Below are 26,221 nucleotides of genomic sequence, written 5' to 3'. Positions count from 1 at the left end.
TCTTGACACCCATGGCATCAAGTATTCTTAACATTCTGCTGAAGGTATGCAAGTTGAACGGATGTGTGTTACCACTTATGTAGTATTTTCCTTCTCATTTCCCTAATCCTTATGTTCATAATTTTCCTTATATTCTCTACTATATTCTTCATCTCTTGCACATCTACTTGTAATTCACTTTGCCACCATTTAGTCAAACCTTGGATCACACACCCATCTGCCTGCAATAACATATTATATATAATACTTGCTTGTGCCTTGGTGCCATCACTTTTTTCTCTTATTATTTTCTCTAACACTATCTCCTCCCTTAGTAGTGCTTCTTTATTCTCCCTTTCATTCAAATATTTGCATATTGCATTTATTTGTAACCATCTTCCCTTACTCAGCCACCACCTCTTGAGGGTCATATAAAAAACTTACCTTTAGGATCTTGACTTAAGCTGAAAGGCTATATAAAGGTTGAATTCTGGCTGAAGCTGAGATTGGATAAAGCCATGAAATATTGTATAGGTAATAAATTCAAAAAATCATTTGAATGCAATCTTAGTCCCAATCTTGGATTGGAATTTTAAAATTTCAAGAGGAATGCTCTTGAAATGTCATCCAGGTTTCTTTCTGGAACCTCATTGAGATATGAACTTCTCACATACCTAAGAACATCAGTATTTTTCAGAGAATCTTGTGGCCTCTTGCTTTTATGGGCCGATTCATTTTTGTAGCTGAGTAAAACAAATAAAACTATTGCTTCAATCAATGTTTGTGTATATGGCATCATTCTTCACCAGCAATTTACACATTAGAAAACAGTGGAATCATGTTTGCATTTCCAAAGGGAGGTGGAGCTATTTTCATATGTTATGAACTTTTTAGTGCTAAGCCTTAAATTGTTTGGATTCTTCTTAATGTGAGGGATGAATCTAAAAATTATAGTGTATGAACCATAGTTAAAGGTTTGTGTCTGATTTAGGCCACTGTGGTTTGGTAAGCAAATAATTACTTAATTGATTACCTTTATCATAATGTATTATATGAACCTTTAGCTACCAGGTTTAGGACGCAAAAATCTGATTATTACCATTTATATCTGATAGGCTATGTCATTTGAAGGCTTGTGTATGGATAACTCTGGTTTCAGAATATATAGTATTCTTACATCATATCAATAATGGTGCCCCCTCCTGTAAAGGTTTGAATTTTTGGAATTATTTGGACCTATCCCACCTCTCAAAGGACCCAACAACAAAGAATATCATGATGATTCATCCAAAGCCAACCTCCTCAACTCTTTCTTTGACCCCGTCTTTGTTAACAGCAATGGCTCATCCCCCAATTTCATCAATCGCCCCTCAAACTCCCTCAACGACCTAACCCAAGCAGACTTCACTGAAGATCGAGTTGAAAAAGCATTATGTGACCTTAAACCTTCTCTATCATTCGGACCAGATGGTCTATGTGCTTACTTACTAAAAAAAAGCTCTCTTCTAATTCCAATGGTATAATTATTTTATTGGAAGAAAAACCCACTGCATTATAGACATTACTTTCAAGAAAAGAATTAAAAAATATATAGCAGTGATGGCAAGCCTTTTAGATACCGAGTGCCCAAACCGTGTGAGTGTGCATGCCCAAACTGAAAGGTGCACACAAATAGAATAGAAGAGAAGAGAAGAGAAGAGAAGAGAAGAGAATTCTTTATTGGCCAAGTGTGACTGGACACACAAGGAATTTGTCTTGGTACATATGCTCTCAGTGTACATAAAAGAAAAAGATACACTTTTCAAGAATCACTTGGTACAACACTTAATGATTGTCATAGGAGTCAAATAAGCAATGAAGAAACAATCAATATTAATAAAAATCTTAGGATACAAGCAACAAGTTACAGTCATACAGTCCTAAGTGGGAGGAAAAAATGATAGGAATGATGAGAAAAAACTAGTAGAAATGTAAGTGCAGACTTAGCAAGAAGTTTGACAGTGTTGAGGGAATTATTTGTTTAGTAGAGTGATGGTGTTTGGGGAAAAAACTGTTCTTGTGTCTAATTGTCTTGGTGTACAGTGCTCTATAGTGACGTTTTGAGGGTAGGAGTTGAAACAGTTTATGTCCAGGATGCGAGGGGTCAGTAAATATTTTCACCACCCTCTTTTTGACTCGTGCAGTATACAAGTCCTCAATGGAAGGCAGGTTGGCAGCAATTGTTTTTTCTGCAGTTCTGATTATCCTCTGAAGTCTGTGTCGGTCTTGTTGGGCTGCAGAACCAAACCAGACAGTTATAGAGATGCATGGGCATGCGTGGACTTATGCGCACAGCAAGAGGTAAGATCTTTTTCTTTTGTGAGCTTCTGTTTCATTATTTGTAGGGAAACAGAAACTCAAAAAAATGCCACTGAGATTTGACCTAGACGATGGCGTACGTGCCAGAAGAGAAGACTCTATGTGCCAGCTCTGGCACTCATGCCATAGGTTCGCCATCACGGATATATAGCATTAGCTATGAAGACAATGCATACATATTTTTCTAAGCAATAATGCAGTTAGTCTGCTTTTGACTTAGAGGTAGACTGTGAACTTGGTTTTTTAGTCTCTTAAATCAATGTTTACAACTTAGCAAATTGCATGAGATAAATCCATTGAGGTTTATATAATAATCAATGATTTAAAAAATTACGACTTTAGTTCAAAATGTAAATGCACTCTAAAACTAGCTTACCTGACCAGCCAGACGGCACTGATTTAAGACACTCAGCAGTCTGGATTCAATTTTTCTACAATGCAAATTGAAACTTCATTTATATATATATATAAAATATTTCCTCCTCCATACAAATGGTAAAATGGCTGCATTAAAGTGTAATGAGTATAAGATATATAATATTTGTCAAGATCCATTTCAAAATCCCTTTATTAATTTTTCTGGGACACATCCTTCTCCAAATAGCGCTTGATAACTCTCAGCATGACATACAGTAAGCATTAATTTGATGGATAAATATTGTGCTATGTCAGCTTCTCTTCAACAGTATTCAGTTACCAGGCTGATGGATTGATGCAGGCAGACTGTTCACTTCACACATTCTTTTGCAGTTCAATGGAGACCTTGCCCTCTTATGAAGCATTCTTTGATCCTGGAGACCTTGAAACTGTGCTGATACATTTTCTGTGTCACCATCTCACTTCCAATAGAGACATAAATTTCACAGGTTTTAAGTACTATGAATTCTTTTTTGGGGGGGAAAGAGAAGACATTGCATTCTGGACTTAATTTAGGATATTTCTTTCCAAGCTATGCCTACTTATTGGAAAATCTTGTCTTTCTGCATATAGGCCATTGAAACCATAATCTGATAGCCTTTCTTAGAGTTAAAACACAGGACATTTTCTTTGTCATTTTTGAGATTTTTCACGTGATTTTTCAAGGTAACCATGAAATGACAATAAGATCAAGAGAAAGAAATGGAGAAAATGAAGAGAAAAAATACAAAAAGTAACACAGGTAATCCTCAACTTATAACTTCAATTGAGTCCAAATTGTCTGTTGTTAAGCAAGATATTTGTTGTCTTTTACTCTATTTTACATCCTTTGAATCCACCGTTGAACACAGTTGTTGAATGAATCTGGTTTTCCTATTAACTTTACTTGCCCGAAGGTGGGTGGGTGGGTGGGTGGGTTTGGATGGATGGATGGATGGATGGGTGGATGGGTGGGTGGGTGGGTGGGTGGATGGGTGGATGGGTGGAAGGGTTTGTTTGTTTGTTTGTTTGTTGAATTTGTATCCAATAAATACTGTTATCATGTCCCCCGCTCCTTCTGTTCTCTAGACTAGCCAAACCCAAATCCTCCAACCTTTCTTCATATATTTTATCTTCCAGACCTTTTAATCATCTTAGTTGCTCTTCTTTGCACTTTTTACAATGTCGCAACAACTTTTTTGTAATGTGATGACCAAAACTGGATGCAGTGTTCCAGATGTGGTCTTACCAAGGTTTTATAAAGTTGTACTTTTGCTTCATGTGATTTTGATTCTATGCCTCTGTTTATATAACCAAAGATTATATTAGCTTTTTTGGCGGGGGCAACAACTGCACACTGCTGATTCATGTTTAAGTGATCATCCACTAAGACTCCAAGATCACTTAGGATATTTCAGGACACTGCAACTATCATAAACATGAGTCTGTTGCCATGTGTCTGAATTCTGATCATGTGACCATGGGGATTGTAAATCAACAACTACCTGTATGGATAGAAAAGAAACAAGTTTGAATCCCTATTAGAAAAATTAAAACATGTTATTTATTGCCATTTGGTGGCAGAAAGCTGTAAGTATTAATATATGTTTGATTAAGATTTCAAAAAATATACTTATCTGCTCTTTACAAACTGGAATCTTGCCAGAATGTATGTCATTATGTAAATAAGGACCAATTATGTTTTGTCTCAACAATTTCCTGCTATGCTTTCCACCCTTTAATCCAGGAAATAGAGTGGAAAAATGGCTAAAAATAGAGCCATATCTCTAGCCTGATGTCAGGAGGCTCACATGGATCTAATTGTGGCCCTAAAGGGTTTTTATAACATGATCATTCATGTCATTGTGATAACACATGCCATACAGAAATTGAAATCAAAACATACACCCAATGAAAAACTGAAAGTTAGGGAAGTTAAAAATCCCACCATCTTCAGACAGCTATAATTTAGTTTAAGAAAATCTAGATGTTAATCATTCTGTAATATCATAGTAATCTGTTTAGACTAATGTGTTTGTGTGTGTTGGCATGACACATCTCTAAACAAATATACTAATCTTGAAGTTATATTCATGTTTACACGATTCTCTTTCTCAAAAATTTAATGAGACATTTAAGCCATCAGTTTATGCCAATTTTAATGTAGGATTTTTTAAAAAACATATATCTCTGCACATACATTAAGAATATTATCTTAATATAACTATTCCAGATATTTAAAATATTCATAAACAATTATTATAAATTGAGAAGCCTTAAAATTCATAGAAGGCATATATTATTTCTAATTACCAGTACAGTACTTAAGTTATCTGAAAAGTTATCAGAATGTTGTTCAAATGTTTGTTAGAGAATTTGCACAATGAGACAGTATATATCATTACAGGATACCACAGCTTGAAATCACAAGCTGTAGAAATGTAGAACTATAGAACAAGTCAACCTATTCCCATTTGAAAAGTACAATTGGAGTGGGAAATTAATAACTTTTTTTTTTAAAAAAAACCTACATTTTAATTCAGTTGATCTCATAGCAATATTTTTAGCAGCTGAATCATCATACATGTATTCAGAGAAACAATTCTTTCTAGCAGCCCAATAATATATAATAATAAATAATAATAGAAAAGGGCTGAGAAAATACCTGTATGTACATACCCCACACATCGTGCACATAAATTGTTTCAACTTCTACCCTCAAAATGACTCTATAGGGCACTGCACACCAGAACAACTAGATACAAGGAAAGTTTTTCCTGAATACCATCATTCTGCTAAACAACTAATTCCCGCAACACTGTCAAACTATTTACTAAGACTGTATTACTATTGTTTTTCTCATCTTTCCTATTACCCATCTTCTCCCACTTATGACTATAACCATACTGTTTGTATTTTTATGATTTATATTGTTCTGTTTGTTTTCTAGTATGATTTGATTGTTTATTATTAATCTATGACTATGACTAAGTGTATTTTATGATTCTTGATTAATGTATTTTTTTTCCTTTTCTTCCTTTTATGGACACTGAGAGCATATGCACCAAAGACAAATTCCTTTTGTGTCCAATCACATTTGACCAATAAAGAATTCTGTTCTATTCTATTTTATCCTATCTAAAACATAATTAAGGAAGAGAAAACTACAGATTTTAATTATTGTTTTAGATTGCTGGGTACTCATTAGAATTGTTTTTCTCATAGCCAACTGTTCAATCTTGTCATATACAGTGATACCTTGTCTTACGAACTTAATTGGTTCCATAAAACAGTGCACTGTTTTATGTTTGTTTTATGCTATATACAAATGTGCAAAACCAATAAAAATATTATTAAAAAAGAAAGAACTTAATTGGTTCCGGGACGAGGTTCGTAAGGTGAAAAGTTTGTAAGACGAAACAATGTTTCCCATAGGAATCAATGTAAAAGCAAATAATGCATACAAACCCAAAACTCAGAAACCTGGAAGCCGGGAACTCGCCGCCTAAGGAGGCTTGAGCCTCCCAGTCCTTCCCGACCCTCCCGCACATAGCTCTCAGCTGGAAGCATCCCCCATAGCAGGCTGGCAGAACCTGCCTCCCGAGTCTTTTTGTCCGGCGGGAGGCAAAGCGCTGGGGTGGGGGGGCATCAGGCCGGAAATCCTGCCTTTACCCCCCAACCAAAAACACAAAGCTGGGCAGCCCCCCAGCCACCAAAAGAGGTTTAAGCCTCCTGGTCCTCCCCGCCCCTCTGTCCCGCCATTGTCCGTGTGTGACAAAAGCTGCCTCCCAAGCTACCTTGCCCAGCAGAAGGTGAAGCACTGAGGTGGGGGTGTCAGGCCATCCCTCCTGCCTTCCCCCCCAGCCAAATACCCCAAAATATCCACCGCAGCACCCTAACCCTAACCCTAACCCGCCCATCGCCCGTGTCCGGCAGAAGCTGCCTCCTGAGCTACCTTGCCCGGCGGGACACCCGCCACCCCAGCGCTTCACCTCCTACCGGGCAAGATAGCTTGGGAGGCAGCTTCTGCCGGACATGGGCGATGGGCAGGACAGAAGGGCGGAGAGGACGAGGAGGCTTAAACCTCCTTCGGTGGCTTGGGGGCAGCCTGGCTTTGCATTTTTGGCTGGGGGGGAGGCAGGAGGGCCAGCCTGACACCCCCAACCCCAGCACATTACCTCCCACCAGGCAAGGTAGCTTGAGAGGCAGCTTCTTCTGGACACGGGTGAGGGGTGGGGAGGATTGGGAGGCTTAAGCCTGCTGCGGTGGTGGCAAGGCTTTGGGTTTTTGGCTGGGGGGGAGGCAGGAGGGCTGGCCTGACACCCCCCCTTCCAGCACTTTGCCTCCCGCCATGCAGATGGATGAAGAAGGGGGGCATCTAGACCAGGCGCTTTGGCTGGCAGTCAGGAGGCAGGGAATCCCAGCGGGCATGGAAATGAATGGAAAATCCCATCGGGGGCAGTCACAAGACAGGGGAATCCCTCTGTCAGTAAGAGCGCATGTGCAGTAAGAGAGCCCATGAACCCGGGCTCAGGTTTGTAAGACGGAAAGGGTTTTTAAGACGAGGCAAAGAAATCTTAAACCCTGGGTTCGTATCTCAAAAAGTTCGTATGGCAAGGGATTTTTAAGACAAGGTATATTGTGATTTTTGTGATGGTTGAGTCTGCAATGCTACTGACATAGAAACATAGAAACATAGAAGACTGACGGCAGAAAAAGACCTCATGATCCATCTAGTCTGCCCTTATACCATTTTCTGTATTTTATCTTAGGATGGATATATGTTTATCCCAGGCATGTTTAAATTCAGTTACTGTGGATTTATCAACCACGTCTGCTGGAAGTTTGTTCCAAGGATCTACTACTCTTTCAGTAAAATAATATTTTCTCATGTTGCTTTTGATCTTTCCCCCAACCACAGATTCCTTATCCATCATTAAGACCAGAGTTGAGCAATCATTTCATGACTAGAGATTTTCTTTAATTCTTATTTGTAGGACAAAGGGCCATGGAGGTAGCAAGAGATGTAATGTAAACAAGGCATATTGCCCATGTTGGTATATATGGAATTTCCCAAATTTTTGGAAGCAGAGTTCAGAGTACTTTGTGTTTTTATTTATTTTACATACTTATATATGGCATTAAAATTTTTTAAAGGTTGTTATTGTATTTTATTCATGCAACAGTAAGAAATAGCATCTTTCACATTCATAGACAAAGACAGATCCTTGGATGCAAAACACCTGGTGAAGGCTACAGGCACATGCAACCCTATTATTACAAATACTGATGTTCCCCACTCCCAATTACCAATCCTTTCCAAAGCTATCTTTAAGATCCAGGTTTTAATGGCTCTCCAGTTGCCAATTGGATGGAAGCCAATCTTATCTGAGGAGGAATGCTGTTCCAAAGAAAAGGGCAAATCCCACCAGTCTTCTCAACCTTCCAGCTTCATGGATAGATATTAATATTTTCAGAATTACCCTAGTTTTCAACATAATGAAAATATTCAATGAGGTTTTCTCAGTGTATGTATTATATGAATATAGATATTCTACAGTACTCTGCGTTTGACTGGAATTTTTTTGCTATGATGTTATCTAAGGCATTGATCTTTTTCTGAAGAAGATAAGATGAAAAGAAAATTCTAAAGGAATAACTTCATCAGAAAGCAAAAGATGAGGGAATTACCTGTTTTATGAAAATATACTTCTTCTTCCCAATGTTCAGTCCAGACATCACGGGGAAAAGTTGATTAATAAAAGAAGTTGCATCTCTTCATCCAAGAGCCTACTTTATTTTCCACTGTCAGGCTTGATGCAGTTGATTGAAAATTACTTTTGCTTTAAATGTGTATCAATCATTTAGAACTCAGTTTATATGGACTCTTTGCCCAAAAGGGAAGAAGACAATACAGAAGCCAGTTTGGCCCTCCTAGCAGTAAGAAATTAGATCATTTGCCTATATATGTTCTACCTATAATGTCCTGTTCCCTTCCTCTGGCAGAGGTAGCCTAGATTCATTATTCAGATATGAGATTGAGATTATGCATAGTACCCTATTTTGAGAGAACATGCATTTGCGGTGCACCAGAAATAGAAGACATTGCACATGTGCTACTCAATTGTAAACTATACTCCTCAGTAAGACCTCAGTATTTACAGCCCCTACTTGATAAAATCATACACTGGGAATGTAATAAACAATTATCATATTTTCTTCAGGGTACAAATATATATGTAGTTTCTAGAACTGCTAAGTTTATAGTCAGGGCTGTTCAGATGAGAATACGTTTTATAGAACATATTGGGGTGGCATGCAAAGGAGATGAACTCACTTAAGACTATTTTATATCAGTATCTTAGATTTGTTTAATATAATCCTTTGCACGAGTTATAATCTCATGTTTTACTACTCAATTTTAGCATATTATACTGCATTTTAACTTATTATTTATTCAAATTCCCTCTATTTTAGCCAATTTTATTGTATTTTAACCAGTCACAGTTTTATGATGACCGATGTGGTCCTTTTCCTCACTTTGATATGGTTGATTGACTAATCAAATAAAGTTGATATTGATATTGCATAGTTTGTTTAATAGGTGCAATTAAATATTTACTTATCTTGTTTGCCAATTTGGCCTGGAATGGAACTTCACTTCACCTTTCCCATACTACCTCTATGTTAAAAATCAAAACCAGGTCATTTCATTTTCCCACCCATAAGAGCAGTTCTGCTAGTTCAAGTGGGAATACACTTTTTCTGCTACTTTATTTTTTGAAAAGTGGGGGAGAAATTATCTGATATACTTTATAGATCCTCTGGATATCTCTGAGAAAATATCACCTGCTCTTAACAACGTTACTCAAATTGTATTGAGGTAGTTAGCCCACTGCTCCTTCTTCAGTTTATATTCTAAAGTTGGTGAGTAAATTTCTCACTGGAGAAAAAAAAATAAGTATTTGCAAATTGAATTTAGAGATTTGAAAAATACAAAGTCCTACCACTGTAGACTCATTGGAGACACAAGCTACCGTGTCTGGGGTGTGATAATTCAGATGGCGGTTCTTTAGGAAACTCAAACTGTTACCTCACATAGTACCTTTCCATATACTTGTAGCCAGAGGTGGGCTATTAGCCAGAACACCAAATTGGGCTTGCCGCCACGGCTCGTGAGTGCTTGCACGACCAGCGCAATTTTTCTTCTGCACCTGTGGAGGTAGCAAAATTGCGCACGGAGCCGCAGATGCACCCATGTTTCAGCATGTGTGGAAGCAAAAAAACCTCACCCAAAAATGGGCGCACCTGTGGCTCTGTTCACGATTTTGCTACTCCACAAGTGCAGAAGCAAAATCATGCTGGCCCCGGAAGCACTTACAAGCTGCGGCGGCGAGCCCAATTCAGCGTTCTAGCTAGTAGCCCACCGCTGCTTGTAGCCTAGATGTGATCATCCTACCAATGACTGGAAGATCTGACTAACTTCTCCTGCTGCTTGTTATGATGCACTAGCTGAATACCCGTGCACTGCTACAAAACTATGTGGTGGGGTTTGATAAATCAACACTTTCAGTTTGAAAATTAAGGAGTAGTTATGATTGGCCTCCCCTCTCCTCTTCTCTCCCTCAGGCTTACCCCACAGAATCCTCTCCTCTCCTATCCCCCTTATGTTCCTCGGCCTTGCCCCACAGAAGCCTCGCCAATCCTATCCCCTTCTCTCCCTCAGGCTTACCCTCCAGAATCCTCTCCTATCCCCCTTATGTTCCTCAGCCTTGCCCCACAGAAGCCTCGCCAATCCTATCCCCTTCTCTCCCTCAGGCTTACCCTCCAGAATCCCCTCCTATCCCCCTTATGTTCCTCAGCCTTGCCCCACAGAAGCCTCGCCAATCCTATCCCCTTCTCTCCCTCAGGCTTACCCTCCAGAATCCTCTCCTATCCCCCTTATGTTCCTCAGCCTTGCCCCACAGAAGCCTCACCAATCCTATCCCCTTCTCTCTCTCAGCCTTGCCCCACAGAATCCCCTCCTTTCCTATCCCCTTTTCTCCAGTTATTTTCAGGTTGGAAGGGGGAGTAGAATGTCTAACTAATCCGCATCATGTTAATAATAATATAAGAAATACTAATGATCTAATGGTTGTTTTAAAAAAAATCCTTTATTAGCAAGTACCTAGAAGCCAAGAGGAACATAAATTCTAAATTTCAAGTTTGTAACCTTTGCGTTTCTGGAGATTTTGTGATCGGAGCATGAGTGGTTTTTATTTATTTATTTATTCATTCATTCATTCATTCATTCATTCATTCATTCATTCATTTATTTATTTATTTATTTATTTATTTATTTATTTATTTATTTATTAGATTTGTATGCCGCCCCTTTCCGTAGACTCGGGGCGGCTCATAACAGTTTATAACAAATCTAATAATTTACAATTTAAAATATTTTTAAAAAACCATTATTAAACAGACATACACACAAGTATACCATACATAAATTGTATAGGCCCGGGGGAGATATCTCAGTTCCCCCATGCCTGACGACAAAGGTGGGTTTTAAGGAGTTTGCGAAAGGTGAGGAGGGTAGGGGCTTTTATATAGAGAGATTAGTTGGGAAGCAATCAGTCTGCCTAGTTGAAAACCAGAGGGCACCTTCCTCTTTGAGTAGACATGTAGAGGAGGGGAGGAAATATCTTTCCTGGTGCTTTTGGAACAATCACTATATGTTGTGAGAGGTCTCAGGATATAACCTGGAGTAGACATGTAATTTTTCCCAAGTGTAGTAGCCTCTTATCTTTCCACACTCTAACCATGCAAGATCATGGGTTTCATCATTATAATTAAGAAAAATACTGAAACAATAGGAAATCCATCCATCAATTTTTTTATCTTATCAATTCTGTGCCTTAGTTCTAGAAATTTTCTGAATCCAAAATGATTTTTTTCTCCAATCTAACATCATAAGTAAGAAATATCTGTCTTGCTATATAGCTTTGATCCCACTGAAATCAAAGAGTTTTTGGAGTGTTCAGTCTGAAACAAAACTTGCCATCACTTAAAACAAAACTGAGACATCATTTAGTGGCTCAGGGCTACATTTTACATCTTTTGGAGAGCTGATGACTATAAAGTGGGTGCAAAATTTTGTCCTAAAGACAGTAATATCTTAATGCTAAAATCAATCTTAGTATTAAAGGTAATAAAACTATTTACTCTGTGTCTATTAAGACGGGTGAATAAAGAATTTACCAATGAGAAAGTAAAATGCAGGTGACATCATTTATATAAGTAACTTATTAACTTAAAGGCTCTTGTTTGAACTAGATTGAGAATAAGAAAACCAACCCAGGTAGCAACAGCTGCTTGTTCTATAGAACCTACTTGTTAAAGGAAAGGCAAGCCATAGCAATTCATTTCTTTTCAACACCAATCTCACTTTGTTAAAATGGGGAGGACAAAGCATTCTTCTGGTGACTCGGATTTTCATTACAAGATTCAACCCAGCTTCTGCAAATCAAGTGATAAAGTACATTACCTTAGCCCTCTTGACATCACTGGATCAGTGTTCACAAGGTACGTTTAGAAAAATTGCTTTTATTCCTTTTTCTGAATATTTTGACCAGATAGTTTATTATGATGGACTTATCATACTGTAGCTTGGAAGTAGTACTCATAGCTTGCCCACTTTACAGAAGGTATGGTAAAATGATGATTCTGCATTAGGAAATCAGTTGTAGTTAAAATGATGGAGACTCTACTCAAAAAGAGGATAAATCAGCACCTAAAAAACAATAACTTATTAGACCCAAATCAGCATGGCTTTACTGAAGGCAAATCATGTCAGACTAATCTCATTGATTTCTTTGACTATGTCACAAAGGTGTTGGATGAAGGTGGTGCCGTGGATATTGCCTACCTGGACTTCAGCAAAGCCTTTGATACGGTTCCACATAAAGAGCTGATAGATAAATTAGTGAAGATTGGACTTAATCCCTGGATAGTTCAATGGATTTGCAGCTGGCTGAAGCGTTGACATCAGAGAGTTATTGTTAATTGCGAGTATTCTGAGCAGAGTCAGGTTACAAGCGGTGTGCCACAAGGATCTGTTCTGGGTCCTATTCTTTTTAATATATTTGTGAGTGACATAGGGGAAGGTTTGGTAGGGAAGGTTTGCCTATTTGCCGATGACTCTAAAGTGTGCAATAGGGTTGATATTCCTGGAGGCGTCTGTAATATGGTAAATGATTTAGCCTTACTAGATAAATGGTCTAAGCAATGGAAACTGCAGTTTAATGTTTCCAAATGTAAAATAATGCACTTGGGGAAAAGGAATCCTCAATCTGAGTATTGTATTGGCAGTTCAGTGTTGGCAAATACTTCAAAAGAAAAGGATTTAGGGGTAGTGATTTCCGACAGTCTCAAAATGGGTGAACAGTGCAGTCAGGCGGTAGGGAAAGCAAGTAGGATGCTTGGCTGCATAGCTAGAGGTATAACAAGCAGGAAGAGGGAGATTATGATCCCACTATATAGAATGCTGGTGAGACCACATTTGGAATACTGTGTTCAGTTCTGGAGACCTCACCTACAAAAAGATATTGACAAAATTGAACGGGTCCAAAGACGGGCTACAAGAATGGTGGAAGGTCTTAAGCATAAAACGTATCAGGAAAGACTTAATGAACTCAATCTGTATAGTCTGGAGGACAGAAGGAAAAGGGGGGACATGATTGAAACATTTAAATATATTAAAGGGTTAAATAAGGTCCAGGAGGGAAGTGTTTTTAATAGGAAAGTGAACACAAGAACAAGGGGACACAATCTGAAGTTAGTTGGGGGAAAGATCAAAAGCAACATGAGAAAATATTATTTTACTGAAAGAGTAGTAGATCCTTGGAACAAACTTCCAGCAGATGTGGTAGATAAATCCACAGTAACTGAATTTAAACATGCCTGGGATAAACATATATCCATCCTAAGATAAAATACAGAAAATAGTATAAGGGCAGACTAGATGGACCATGAGGTCTTTTTCTGCCGTCAGATTTCTATGTTTCTATGTTTCTATGAAACAGACTAACAAAATTTTAAATGCATTTGTTTGCTATTTTTAAACCAATATCAATTAATAATTGCATTCAAAACACTTAGTTCCATTTTAAAATGAAACTATGTTAGTATGCTAAAATATATATTAAATGATAATGAAAATGAATCAAGAGAAAAGGCAGGGGAAAGATACCATACTTTTCTATCATTTCAAAATAATAGTTTAGTATATTTAATTTTTAAATAAGGAATTGAAGCTAGACTGCATCGAATAATTTTGTTTAATCTTGCATCTCTACCGATTCTAAGTTATCACAAAGGCTAACAGTTGGCATCATATATTAAACATCACGTATAAAGAACACTTGTCTATGATTTACCATTCCTCTATGGTAACCAAACTAAAATTTCAAACTAAGATCAGTTTGGCTACTCCATGCACCAGTTAAATCAGCTATACAGTAATTCAGAAAAACATATGACCTTTAATAAAATGTGATAGCTTGAGAAGTTGCTGTCAGAATCCTGTTTTGGTCTAAATTTGCAAAATTTAGTACAGTTGTCTACATGACTTATTCTATATCCTATAATAAGCAAATCAATAAAGTTGCATAAGAAAGTGATTTTTTCTAAATTATTGCTTATTTTAGAATCGCACTGAAGGAGGCAATGGGAAATCATTTATATATTGCATATTGCACCATTAAAATTCATAAATGGGTCAGTAAAGTCATAAGGAGTTGACTCCAACATGTTTTACATTCTACATTCACTGTAACACTTGTATATGTTTCTGTATGCATATATAATCTAATTTTAGGGACAGATAGAACCGCCTAGGCCTATAGTAACAGCTCCCAGAGTCCCATTTTGAGAGAAAAACCTTTAATGGGCAAATTGGTAAGATTGTTGTTATTCCCTATATACTAACAATTATATTGTATGAGTTTAATTAATTTAATCTGTTTTGAGTTCTTCCATTCTCTTTTTGGGCTTGGCATTGTCTATTCTTTATAGTATAGCCCAGTTATATAAATTCTTAGTCTGAAACACAGCTTTAGGCATCATAGTGAAATGTATCTATACAGGCTGCAAAGTATATCTAAACCTCATCACACTGTCAATATAAGGTTTAAGAATTAATTAAGAATTAAACAGTGTCACCTTTAATATTTGTCTCTTAAGCAGGGGAAGAGGTTGAAGCTTGCTCCAGTCAGGAATGGGAAATATAATAAATCACATCTGAGACAGGAAAGAGCAAATTACAACCTTCAAGTCTCTTTCAGCCCACACCCCTATTATCGTGATTCCGAGAGCCAGTTTGGTAAGGAGATTAAGGCACCAGGCTAGAAACCTGGAGATTGTGTTCCAGTTCGGCCCTAAGCACGAAACCAACTGGGTGACCTAGAGGCAGTCTCACACTCTCGGCCTGAGGAAAAAAGCAAGGGCAAAATGCTTCTGAAATCTTGCCAAGGCAATTGCAGTGACTTGTCCAGGCAGATACCAAGATTCAATAATGACCCGAAGGCACAAGAAAAACAAAGAACTTCCCAGAATTGCTCCACTGACCAACTGACCAACCTACTTTACTTACTTCCCTCTCATTCTCTCTTAATACCTTTTTTTAAAAAAACAGCATTCATTCTTCCCTCCAATGGCTTCTGCTCCGTGACGGGTTCCAAACATAGTTCCCTCTAAGCTGAGCAGTGAGCAATCGCTCACTTAAAAATCATCATCAACTCAGAGTTTTCCAAACCTGCCCAGAAGCCGAGAGGGAAAGAGTGAGAGGGAAGGAGAGAGAGAGGAAGAGAGGAAGAGAGAGAAACAGATAGAAAAAAGAGAGGAAGGAAAAGAGAAAGAAAAAGAATGGGAGTAAGGAAGAGAGAAAGAAAATCAAAATCTAGTTTGAAACTAGCTCAACTATTTAAGTGGCATTTTGATATTGATAGAGTTGCCCTATTATGAGCTCACTGTTATAGACACACAGTACAGTATTTTATTTTGAAATTCTCTGAGGCAAAACAGGGTGGGTTATTTATTTATTATTTATTTGTTTGTTTGTTTGTTTGTTTGTTTGTTTATTTATTTCTGTGCCGCCCAGTCCCAAAGGGACTGCCACTCAGACACTATACTTTTCCGCCTACCCCCCCCCCCACAAAAAAATTAGAGGGAACACTGGTTCCAAATGGTTTTGCTATGCTCATGCGCAAAAGCGTCCCGGATGGGTGGAGCCTTCCGCTCCTACCACTACCAGTTCAGAGAACTGGGTAAAACTGGGAGCAACCTCCCACTGCTTGTGCTTTAACCCAGTGTGTTAACACTGGTTGGTGGAAACTTTTCAGGGCAGAAATTTCTGGACCTCTGCCTACAGATGCCAGAAATTAAATATAAAATTCCCTGCATCTGTTCCATTTTCAATGGAAACAAGAAAAATGAGACTCAGGATTTTTTTCCTATCCTGCCAATGTTCTTTGGTTTCGTGTGTAAAGTGAGAGTAGCAGTGCAATGGGAATGATGACCTTTTGCCAACCTAAGGATGACAGAAGTTACGTGATCAAAGGGTTTTCTAGAATCAGCTCCTGATACCTGAACAGAAAAAGAGATCATATTTCAGAAAATGTTTTATTCATGCTTAACTTTCCAGACAGTGTTAGAAACCTGTCTTTACACTGCCATCTGAAATATACCTTTGGGGATCATATTGCATCTGACATCAGAAAATGGCTGTCAGGCTGTCAGCTTTTGTTCACAAACTATATTTTACTTCAAAATGCAGTAGATTTTACACTGCTGCTTTGACCTCACCAAAGGAAGTTTCTAGCAATGGTACAATCATTTATACAAGTACACACCTTGACATGTCTCTGTAATGATGAAGTACTTGTAACTTGGGGAACGAAACTGAATCAGTTGAAAATTATAGTGATGAAACAAGCAACATTGGTCTGGATCATGTCCAACTGACCTACATGTAATATCAAAATGGATATTGCCATGGTATGGTTTAATAAACATGCTATGATGTCATTGGACTTATCCTGTTGGAAAGACTAAAAATATGTTTCTACCACTTGTTTTAAAACAGTGTTTCCCAACCTTGGCATCTTGAAGAGACCTGGACTTCAACTCCCAGAATTCCCCAGCCAGCATTTGCTGGCTGGGGAATTCTGGGAGTTGAAGTCCAGATCTCTTCAAGATGCCAAGGTTGGGAAACACTGTTTTAAAACATATTGACTTAAAAACGCCTCTACTTACAAACTTTTATAGATAAGAACTGGATGTTCAAGATTTTTCCCCCTCTTCTCAAGAACCATTTTCTACTTACAAACCCAAGCCTCCGAAACTGTAACTGGAAAAGTCAGGGTGAAGCCTCTGTGGGGCCTCTTTAGGAATCTCCTGAGAGGAAACAGGGCAGGAAAAGGCAGAGAGAAGCCTCTATGTGGTCTCTCTAGGAATCTCCTGAGAGGGAACAGGGCCGGAAAAGGCAGAGAGAAGCTTCTGTGGGGCCTCTCTAGGAATCTCCTGAGAGGAAACAGGGCCGGAAAAGGAGGGGAGAAGCCTCCGTGGGGCCTCTCTAGGAATCTCCTGGGAGGAAACAGGGCCTCCACCCTCGTTCTGGTTTCCCCAATTGCATGCATTATTTACTTTTACATTGATTCCTATGGGAAAAATGGCTTCTTCTTACAAACCTTTCTACTTAAGAACCTGGTCACGGAACAAATTAACTTCATAAGTAGAGGTACCACTGTATAACGTGCACTTTAGTTTTGGGGGAGAAAATGGGGGGGGGGGGAAATATCTATCTACCTACCAGGTATTCATCTGGCTAGCATCCTTAGTCTGGTCAGCTTCAGCACATTATTTTATCCCATGGTTAGGGCTGGGGGGAAAAATCATCTTTGGAGGGAGTAGCAAGGAAAACAAAGACTTAGGGCTGGGAAAAATAACTTATTTGGATGAGCAATGAAAAAATCCTGCAAGCCAGGAACATTGTTAACACCTCATTAGGGCTGAAAAAACCTTTTTCAGAGGGCGTAGCAATGAAAACAAGCCTGCAAGCTAGGAAGAACTGGGAAAATCATTAGCACCTTGTTAGGGCTGGGGGAAAAAAGCTTCAAAAAAAGCTATATTCAGAGTATAAAATGCACCTACATTTTCAGCCTCTTTTAGCGAGGAAACAATGTGTCTAGTACTCCAAAAATACAGTAAATGTCCCCAAAATTTATAGTTTGATTCAGAGAGATATTATTTCCCAAAATTTGTTTGACATTTTGGCCCTATGTTCAATTTCATCACATGCAGCTACATGTTTCTTATCAAAATATAGCAGAAATTCCCACATAGTAGAAGAGAAAAGACACAGGGACTGTCACACTGCAAAATGTCATTGAACCTTTTTAGAAGTTTCTTATCTCAGTTAATATTTGATGAGAATGATATTGTTCTCCTTAAATTCACTTGAGAGTGTAGTTAGATAGGGCGACGGTAGTATGTATTTTAACGTGTCATATTTTTTTTCACCAAAATGGACATGGTACCTGTAAATATTACCTCCAGTCATTTGCCACTAGATGGCAGCAAGGAGACCCCCACTTCTGTCATGTAGTTATGTGGATTTTAGGCAGTTTATACAGACAGAAATTAAGACTGTCGTAGAACTGTCCAATATCTGATTACAATCAGATAGTATCTTTTATTTTTGGTAGGTTTCTGTAACAACTACAGTAGGGCCAGTAATATTTCTCAGTAAAGAATTACAAGGATAATAGTCCAATTTTGAGAAGACCATTGTTCCCAAGTTGCCACTGGCATTTTCTCCACTTCTATACTTTTTGACTTTTAATAACAGTGTTGCTGTTATGAGGTGCAGTAGGAAATCCGACACATGGAACAATGCTTGCAGATAAAGAGGGCATATGGTACTTTGAATTTGTAATTAGATCGCCATTCCTTAGAACTAGGTTTATTCTTCATTCTGCTCTGCCTGTTCCTCCTATTAATGTCCCCCTATTCCCGGACATCAGGGTGGTGTCAAGGCAACTAAAAGGAACTGATTGTTTACCAGCCGGATACCCTTCCTGTCACCAATGCAGAGTTCACAGCAGATAATTTCACATTGTATCCAGAGAGAGAAATTGAACTCACAGCGTCTTGATTTTGAGTCGAGAGCTCTACCTCCAGGCCACTGCCCCACACTTTCTCCTTCCTATGAGGTAGCGTGAGTTAAAATATATATACCAAAAGTCAAGATTTAAATATAATAGGAGATTTTGAAAAAAAAGAGGGATGATTATGAAGGGTAAGATCTAGAGAAGCATTCTAGTCTGTCATGTAATACCGTGTTTCCCCGAAAGTAAGACAGTGTCTTACTTTCTTTTTATCCCCAAAAGCCCCACTATGTCTTACCTTCGGGGTATGTTTTATATTGGAAAAAAATTGTCAAATTTTTTGTTTTAACCATAAAATTAACATTTAGACGCGGTGACGTATGGAGGGAGGCGGCGCGGAAGTGGGCAGGAGGCGGCGCTCATTTGGATCAGACGGAGGCGGCAGATGCAGTGACGTATGGAGGGGGGCAGCGCGGAAGTGGGCAGGAGGCGGCGCTCATTAAGATCAGAGGGAGGTGGCAGACGCGGCGACGTATGGAGAGGGGGACGGTGCGGACGTGGGCAGGAGGCAGCGCGCAGCTAGATGAGAGGGAGGCGGCAATACCCCCGTGTTTCCCTGAAAGTAAGACATATGTCTTACTTTCGGGGTACGGCTTATATTAGCCGACCCCCCTGAAACCCCCGATACGTCTTACAATCGGGGGTGTCTTACTATCGGGGAAACAGGGTAGTAATATAACTATCCACTTAGAAAAGGACTTAGAAGGTGAATGGGAAGTAGGAAGGAAGGAGAGAAATGGGAGTGAGTAGAGAAAGAGTAAAAAGAAGGAGGGAAGGAGAAGGGAATAGTAGTAGAAGGAGGGTGAAGGAGTAAGAAAGTAGGTAGCAGAGGTGGAATAGCTGCCTGAGATAGAGGGAAGTGGAGAGAAGAAAGATGGACAAAGATGAAATAATATAAAATAAACTTGGAACTTGATTAGTTTATTGTATTTGGAAAATGACATATGTATATTAAGATGTATTGAAGGTATGTATATTTATTTATTTATTTATTTATTCATTCATTCATTCATTCATTCATTTGGTTAGTTAGTTAATTAGTTAGTTAGTTAAGAACTTATTGGTAATATACATAGACATTATATTGTTTATAGCTATAAGATGGGAACTGATAAGAGGGAACATTATGACAGAGATGGTAGGCACACTGTTACACTTATGCATTCCCTTTATTGACTTCTTAGGAATTGGGTGAGGTCAACAGTGGACAGTCTAACAGTAAAGTTTTGGGGGGTTGGTAACAAAACCACAGAATCAGGTAATGAGTTCCAGGCATTAATGACTCTGTTGCTAAAGTCGTATTTTCTACAGTCAAGTTTGGAGCGGTTTACTTTGAGTTTGTATCTGTTGTGTGCTCGTGTATTATGATTGAAGCTAAAGTAGTCATTGACAGGAAGGATGTTGTAGCAGATAATTTTATGAGCTATGCTTAGGCCGTGCTGAAGGCGACATAGTTCTAAGCTTTCTAAGCCCAGGATTTCAAGTCTGGTTGTGTACGGTACTCTGTTGTGAGTAGAGGAGGGAAAGGCCCTTCTCGTAAAGTAAATCTCTGGACACTTTCTAATGTATTTATGTCTGATATGCGGTGTGGGTTCCAGACAGATGAGCTGTAAATGAAGTTGTATGTTGAATGTGGAGAAAAATTTAAAAAAACTTTCACATTTCCTTTCACATAGGACATGTTCCTATTCCTGTTACATTATATATTATGACATTAATTTGGCTCCCGGTTCATATTTGTATTAAATTGATTTGGATCCTGATTCACAACTGCCTTATTTTTATTGGGATCCAGATTGTTCAGTCAATAAACAAAACAATTCCTTCTATTTCCTAAAGTCACAGAGTCTGGCAGACGTTTACTTATAAAAGCAATCTTTCTCCTCTCGTTCCCCTTTCCATCCTCCATCCCTCAACATTTGAAGTTCATGTTGTGCAAGAAGGTTAACTGAGCCTTCCGGAGCAAATTTTTAGAATCACAGAGCTTAAGGAAGATGGAGAAATCATGAAAATGAACTCCACATTCCTTCTTTTAGAAGAAGCTAATCCACTTACTGCGTCTACTTAACATGTGTTAGCATGCCTGGACTCATTATCTATATTTGTTAGGACTATGAGCAGACATATCCTAAATTAGCAGTGCATCTCCATCAAGTATATAAAATATTTCTGGTAAGGTTCTTTGTAAATTATCTTTTTTCCCAATACTTCATGTGATACCAACTCTAGCATCATATGGTTCATGTCATCCCATGATCAAAAATGGCCCCAGACCAAAAAATATATGATGAAAGTGGTGTACAAACAATATTATTTTTTAAAAAAATTAATTAAGAGTCTTTTTGCGTTTAAAATATCATACAAAGGAAAATTACCGGACAAAGAACCATGATCTGCTGAACTTATTTAAAAAAAGAAAATTCCTGACAATTTAAGGAAAGATGCATATAAACCCTGCATACATTAAAAATGAAAGCGATTATGACATTTTTCATGAATTCTTTGAAAGTATCAATTAAAAATTGATTGTACTACTGCACTTCAGAGATGAGTTCTTCCCAGTTCAGACCAGTAGTGACCTGGTCCACAATGACATCATAGAACCCGTTTGGAATTTTTCCCAGGTCTGTTTTTTTCTGCACATGCGGGTGTGTGTATTTTTTATATTTTTAAATTTAAAAAACCGGCTGGTGGGTTTTTTAAAAAAAAAATTCCAGGTTTTTTTTCTTGTGCACATGCGCAGAGGTCAACTGCCTGGTGCTGTGCATTCAGTTGTCATCTTGTTTTTGGCCTTTTTGCAGGATTTATTATTATTGTTGTTGTTGTTGTTGTTGTTATTCTGCCAGAGTCTCTGGTAGGAGCCTCCCAAAAATTCAAAGGTACAAATTTCAGACACACACATGTTTGAAAATTCAAAACAATGTTCTTTATCACAAAATTCAAAATAAACTAAGCACTCTTTTTGTTTTGCAAAGAGCACTCCTCCCAAAACAACCTGGTAATTTGTACAAGTCCCTTATCAGTCCTTAAGTACTTAGCTTGCAGCTGTGAAGAAAGTCACAGCCCTTCTTCTTCCAAGAAGTGAAACACACTTTGCTTTGGTTTGGTTTCAAAGTGGTGAAAAGTCAACAAACAAAGGCCAGAATCAGCAAGACATTCATGAAACACAACGATCAGATAATTCTCCACAAGGGGCAAACCCACACGGTGCTATCTATAGCAGCAGCACTAATTACAGTAGCCCCACCCAACCACAGGTGGCCTCATTTTCTCATGTAATAATCCTTTAGTTGTTGCTTCCTATGCATCACTCTACACATGCGTGGATGTGTCATTAATTCTTGTTCAGAATTCAGAGATGATACAGATGATTTATCTCCTCCTGGGCTGTCTGCCAAACTCTCCTCCTCCCTGTCACTCAGGCCCCCTTGGTCAGAGGAGACTTCGTCAGCAGATTCCACTGGGAGCAAAACAGGCCTACAGCATGTGGATGTCTCTCCCCACATCCACTTGCACATTCCTTGGGGCAGGAACTGGGCCAGAGCTAACCACAACATATTATTATTATTATTATTATTATTATTATTATTATTATTATTATTATTATTAGCCATTGCACATGTGCAAATCAAACACGCAGCCACATGGTGTGGGAGGAAGTGAACCAGCAGCAAAGTAAGTTAGGACTCATCCCTGCTGCATTTATAATGTGGGCTGTAAAACTGATACTAATTTTAGATATTTACTCTTTCATATCCAATGAAACAATTATATGTATCAAATGATTTTATATGTAAGTGTAGATCAATTATTCATATACTGTTATTTTTCCTATTTTTTAAATTATTGGCAGGCAATTACTTCTGTTATTTAAAAAATATGCACATATCTTATTTCTCATTCTTGTTCTAAAGCACATACACAGAGAGAGAGAGAGAGAGAGAGAGAGAGAGACAGACAGACAGACAGACAGACAGACAGACAGACAGACAGACAGACAGACAGACAGACTGACAGAGACAGAGAAACTGAAAATTGGAAGCACTCAGAGGATAGAGTGGCAGCAGTGATGGGGAATAGTGTTATGAATCTTACCCTTCTGTAAATGTATCTAAATGCTTGAAATGGAAGTGCATTTAGGCACTTCTAAGAATTTCCATCAGGACATTTTAAGTGCACCTATTAATATGGAACAGCATTTAAGCATTTTCTAGCCCCAAAGTTTAACATCCTTATGTCTAATTTGTTAAGTGACAGTTTTGTGCCCACCTAATTCCTTCAAAATTATCATAAGAATAAATAATATAAGCAAAAGAAAAAAATATGGCATGAAAACTAAGGTAGAGTAAGGTGTGCAAGACTATGGATGACCATACAAAGAATGCTAATTTCAGGTCAGTAATCTGGGATTCATCGTTTTTCATGGGTTTTCGCTGGTAAAATTATATAATTGTTATATCTGCAAGAGGAGCAACTAATTAAGGATGACATTACCTCATGGTCACATCTAAGATGGATAAACACTGATTTGATTATTTTTGGCTATTTTTTCAGTGCATAGTCTAGAAACAGTGAAATCAGTAAGAAACAATTATTCTTTGAATAAATTGAGTTCACTATGATGTGAATTATTTGCAATAAAATGTTTATTTGCATAAAATATTTTGTCTAATCAGATGGCCAAAAGCTTTGACACTGAAGGATGTTTTTAATATTAATCAAGCAATAAATAAAGATATTTGGATAAACATTTTAAATATGAAAATCATAGGGGGGAGGAATTCCATCCAGCTACAAAAACGATGCAAGTAGATGAAGGGATATGGTGAGCTAAGAAGATATCTCAATGGCTTGCATAATTGATAACTGAAGGAATTCTATCTTGAAAGAAAGAAAGAAATGTTACAAGAAGCCTGTAAATGTTTCTATAAGGAACTGGCTAAGCATTACAATCAGGTGCTGGAGTGGGCCTCACATTGCTAAGACTTCTGATAGTTTCAAGTTTCAAGTTTTATTGGATTTATATGCCGCCCCTCTCCGAAAACTCGGGGCGGCTAACAACAATCATGAACAATATACAATAAAATCCAATACTAAAAGCAAATTAAAACCCATTAATATATAAAAACCAAACATACATACAAACATACCATGTATACAGTTGTAACGGCCAAGGGGGAGAAAAAGTCTTAATTCCCCCATGCCTGGCAGCAGAGGTGGGTTTTAAGTAGCTTACGAAAGGCAAGGAGGGTGGAGGCAATTCTAATCTCTGGGGGGAGTTGGTTCCAGAGGGCCGGAGAAGGCTCTTCCCCTGGGTCCTGCCAAGTGGCATTGTTTAGTTGACGGGACCCAGAGAAGACTCACTCTGTGGGACCTAACTGGCCGCTGGGATTCATGCGGCAGAAGGCGGTGCCTGAGATAATCTGGTCCGGTGCCATGAAGGGATTTATAGGTCATTATAGGTGATAAGTGAGCAAACACTAAATATCTGTATCCAGGCAAGCAGGTTTCTAAAAAAAACCCCATGCAAATGTAGAGTAAGTGAAACTGGACTGTAACATTGAAGCAAATCAGATAGGTGAGTAAGTCTTTCTGTTAGATTGCACAGGAATGAAGAGGCGAGACATAGAAGCCGCTTTTAAACTGGCAGCGGTTTATTTCTCCCGCCACTAGTCTAGCCAATCAGCAGCGGTTATGCAAATCTGTACCACCTACGGCTGTACATAACACTTTCCTTATATTTATCATCTATCTTTCTTGTAAAGTACTTATAAAATCTCTTCCTTTACTTTCACAAGTTTACATCCATGAGGTTGGTGGAAGTGAGAGAAAGTTGTGATCCAATGTGTTCCATGATTCTAGATTTAAAACTTGGTTTTCCTATTTCCATGGTGGCACAATGGTTAGAATTAACCATTAACCGCATTCCCACTGCCAGGAGTTCGATCCTGACCAGCTCAAGGTTGACTCAGCTTTCCATCCTTTTCAGGTCAGTAAAATAAGGACACAGATTGTTGGGGGCAATATGCTGACTTTCCAAACCATTTAGAGACGGTTGGAAAACACTATGAAGCAGTATATAGATCTAAGTGCTATTGCTGTTTCTATTTCCAATCCAATAAGCTTATCACTATACCCAAAAGGATGGAAAACTTGAATCGGATCAAAAGACATATTCATAGATGAAGAATATGTTACAGGTGATCACAGATTACCATTTTTTTTAAAGGGGTAAGTAGCAGGACAAACATTAGTGGTTGGTCCTACTAACAATTCTAAAAAATTAAGGATGGAGAAATAAACTTGTTCTTACGTACATTTCAATGTTGTGCATATTCATTCATAAGTTTCTTCCATTCAATTTCCTCATTAGACTATCTTTTAAAAAAATTATTTGATGTCATGTTTCTTGAGCAATGATGGATTGGAACTATAGTAGCGACTTTTATTCATCTCTATAGACAACACTTTGGGTAGTAGATCAGGATTAGAATGTCACACTAACGGCAAAATGCAATTTTGTTAATTGTCTAGATGGGCCTTTGGGGTATAGATAGCTGGAATGAATAGCTGTGTTACATTTGCTTTTCAGGGATATGTTTTACTGCATCCATAATACATAGGCTATTAAGACTACATAATAATACAGCTACTATTGATTCTCATACTTGAGTAACAGGATCTTTTTACAGAATAAAAGCTCACAGTTTGAGATTGCCCATTCACATTCACTGCTCAATTTCCTATTTATCTTTTATAAGATTCTGTAAGCTTGAAACATAAGGTCACATCAAACCATTAATGTTTTAATAGAAATTAAATGGGAATGGTACAGTCCATCACTCCAAAATGTAGATAATTTTTTTTCTTTAAAAATGTTTCATAGCTCCGTTAATTCTTCTGTGTCATTACTTGTTCGCCTTTTTTTAATCTTTAGGATTTGCATAAGAGGAAGTTAATGATGGTTTTATATATTTAAGAGAGAATGACAATTTATGCACCATCTTGAACTGGAAAAATTAGTTTGGTAGCAGAAAGTTACTCCCGTACCAAACATTTTAATGTGAGAGAAGGGAAAAATTATTATAAGCATGAGAAATCTATATACAGTGATCCCTCATTTATCGCGGGTATTATGTTCCAGGACCACCCGCAATAAACAAAAATCTGTGAAGTTTTTTTCTCTTTCTCCCTCTCACATTGTCCCTCACTTCCCCCCCCCTCTCTTTATCTCTCATCTCTCTACCTCCATATCTCTCTCTTTCTCTCTCTCTCTCTCT

At 38.1% G+C, this 26,221-nt stretch overlaps 1 protein-coding gene across 1 annotated transcript in view; it reads left to right on the top strand.

The window, feature by feature from the left end:
• Nucleotides 1-12,104: 12,104 nt before the first annotated feature.
• GRAMD2B (GRAM domain containing 2B) overlaps nucleotides 12,105-26,221 on the top strand; it is a 78,788-nt gene continuing 64,671 nt past the window's right edge. Inside the window, exon 1 of the mRNA XM_070742848.1 lies at nucleotides 12,105-12,300. Within this exon, the coding sequence (XP_070598949.1) occupies nucleotides 12,173-12,300 (128 nt within the window). The 5' untranslated portion in view covers nucleotides 12,105-12,172. The remainder of the gene's footprint in view (nucleotides 12,301-26,221) is intronic.

Source organism: Erythrolamprus reginae, chromosome 2 (genome assembly GCF_031021105.1).
Source record: "Erythrolamprus reginae isolate rEryReg1 chromosome 2, rEryReg1.hap1, whole genome shotgun sequence".
NCBI classification, from domain to species: Eukaryota; Metazoa; Chordata; class Lepidosauria; order Squamata; family Dipsadidae; genus Erythrolamprus; species Erythrolamprus reginae.
Note: the sequence above shows the minus strand (reverse complement) of the source record. Positions and strands in the feature narration are given on the sequence as shown.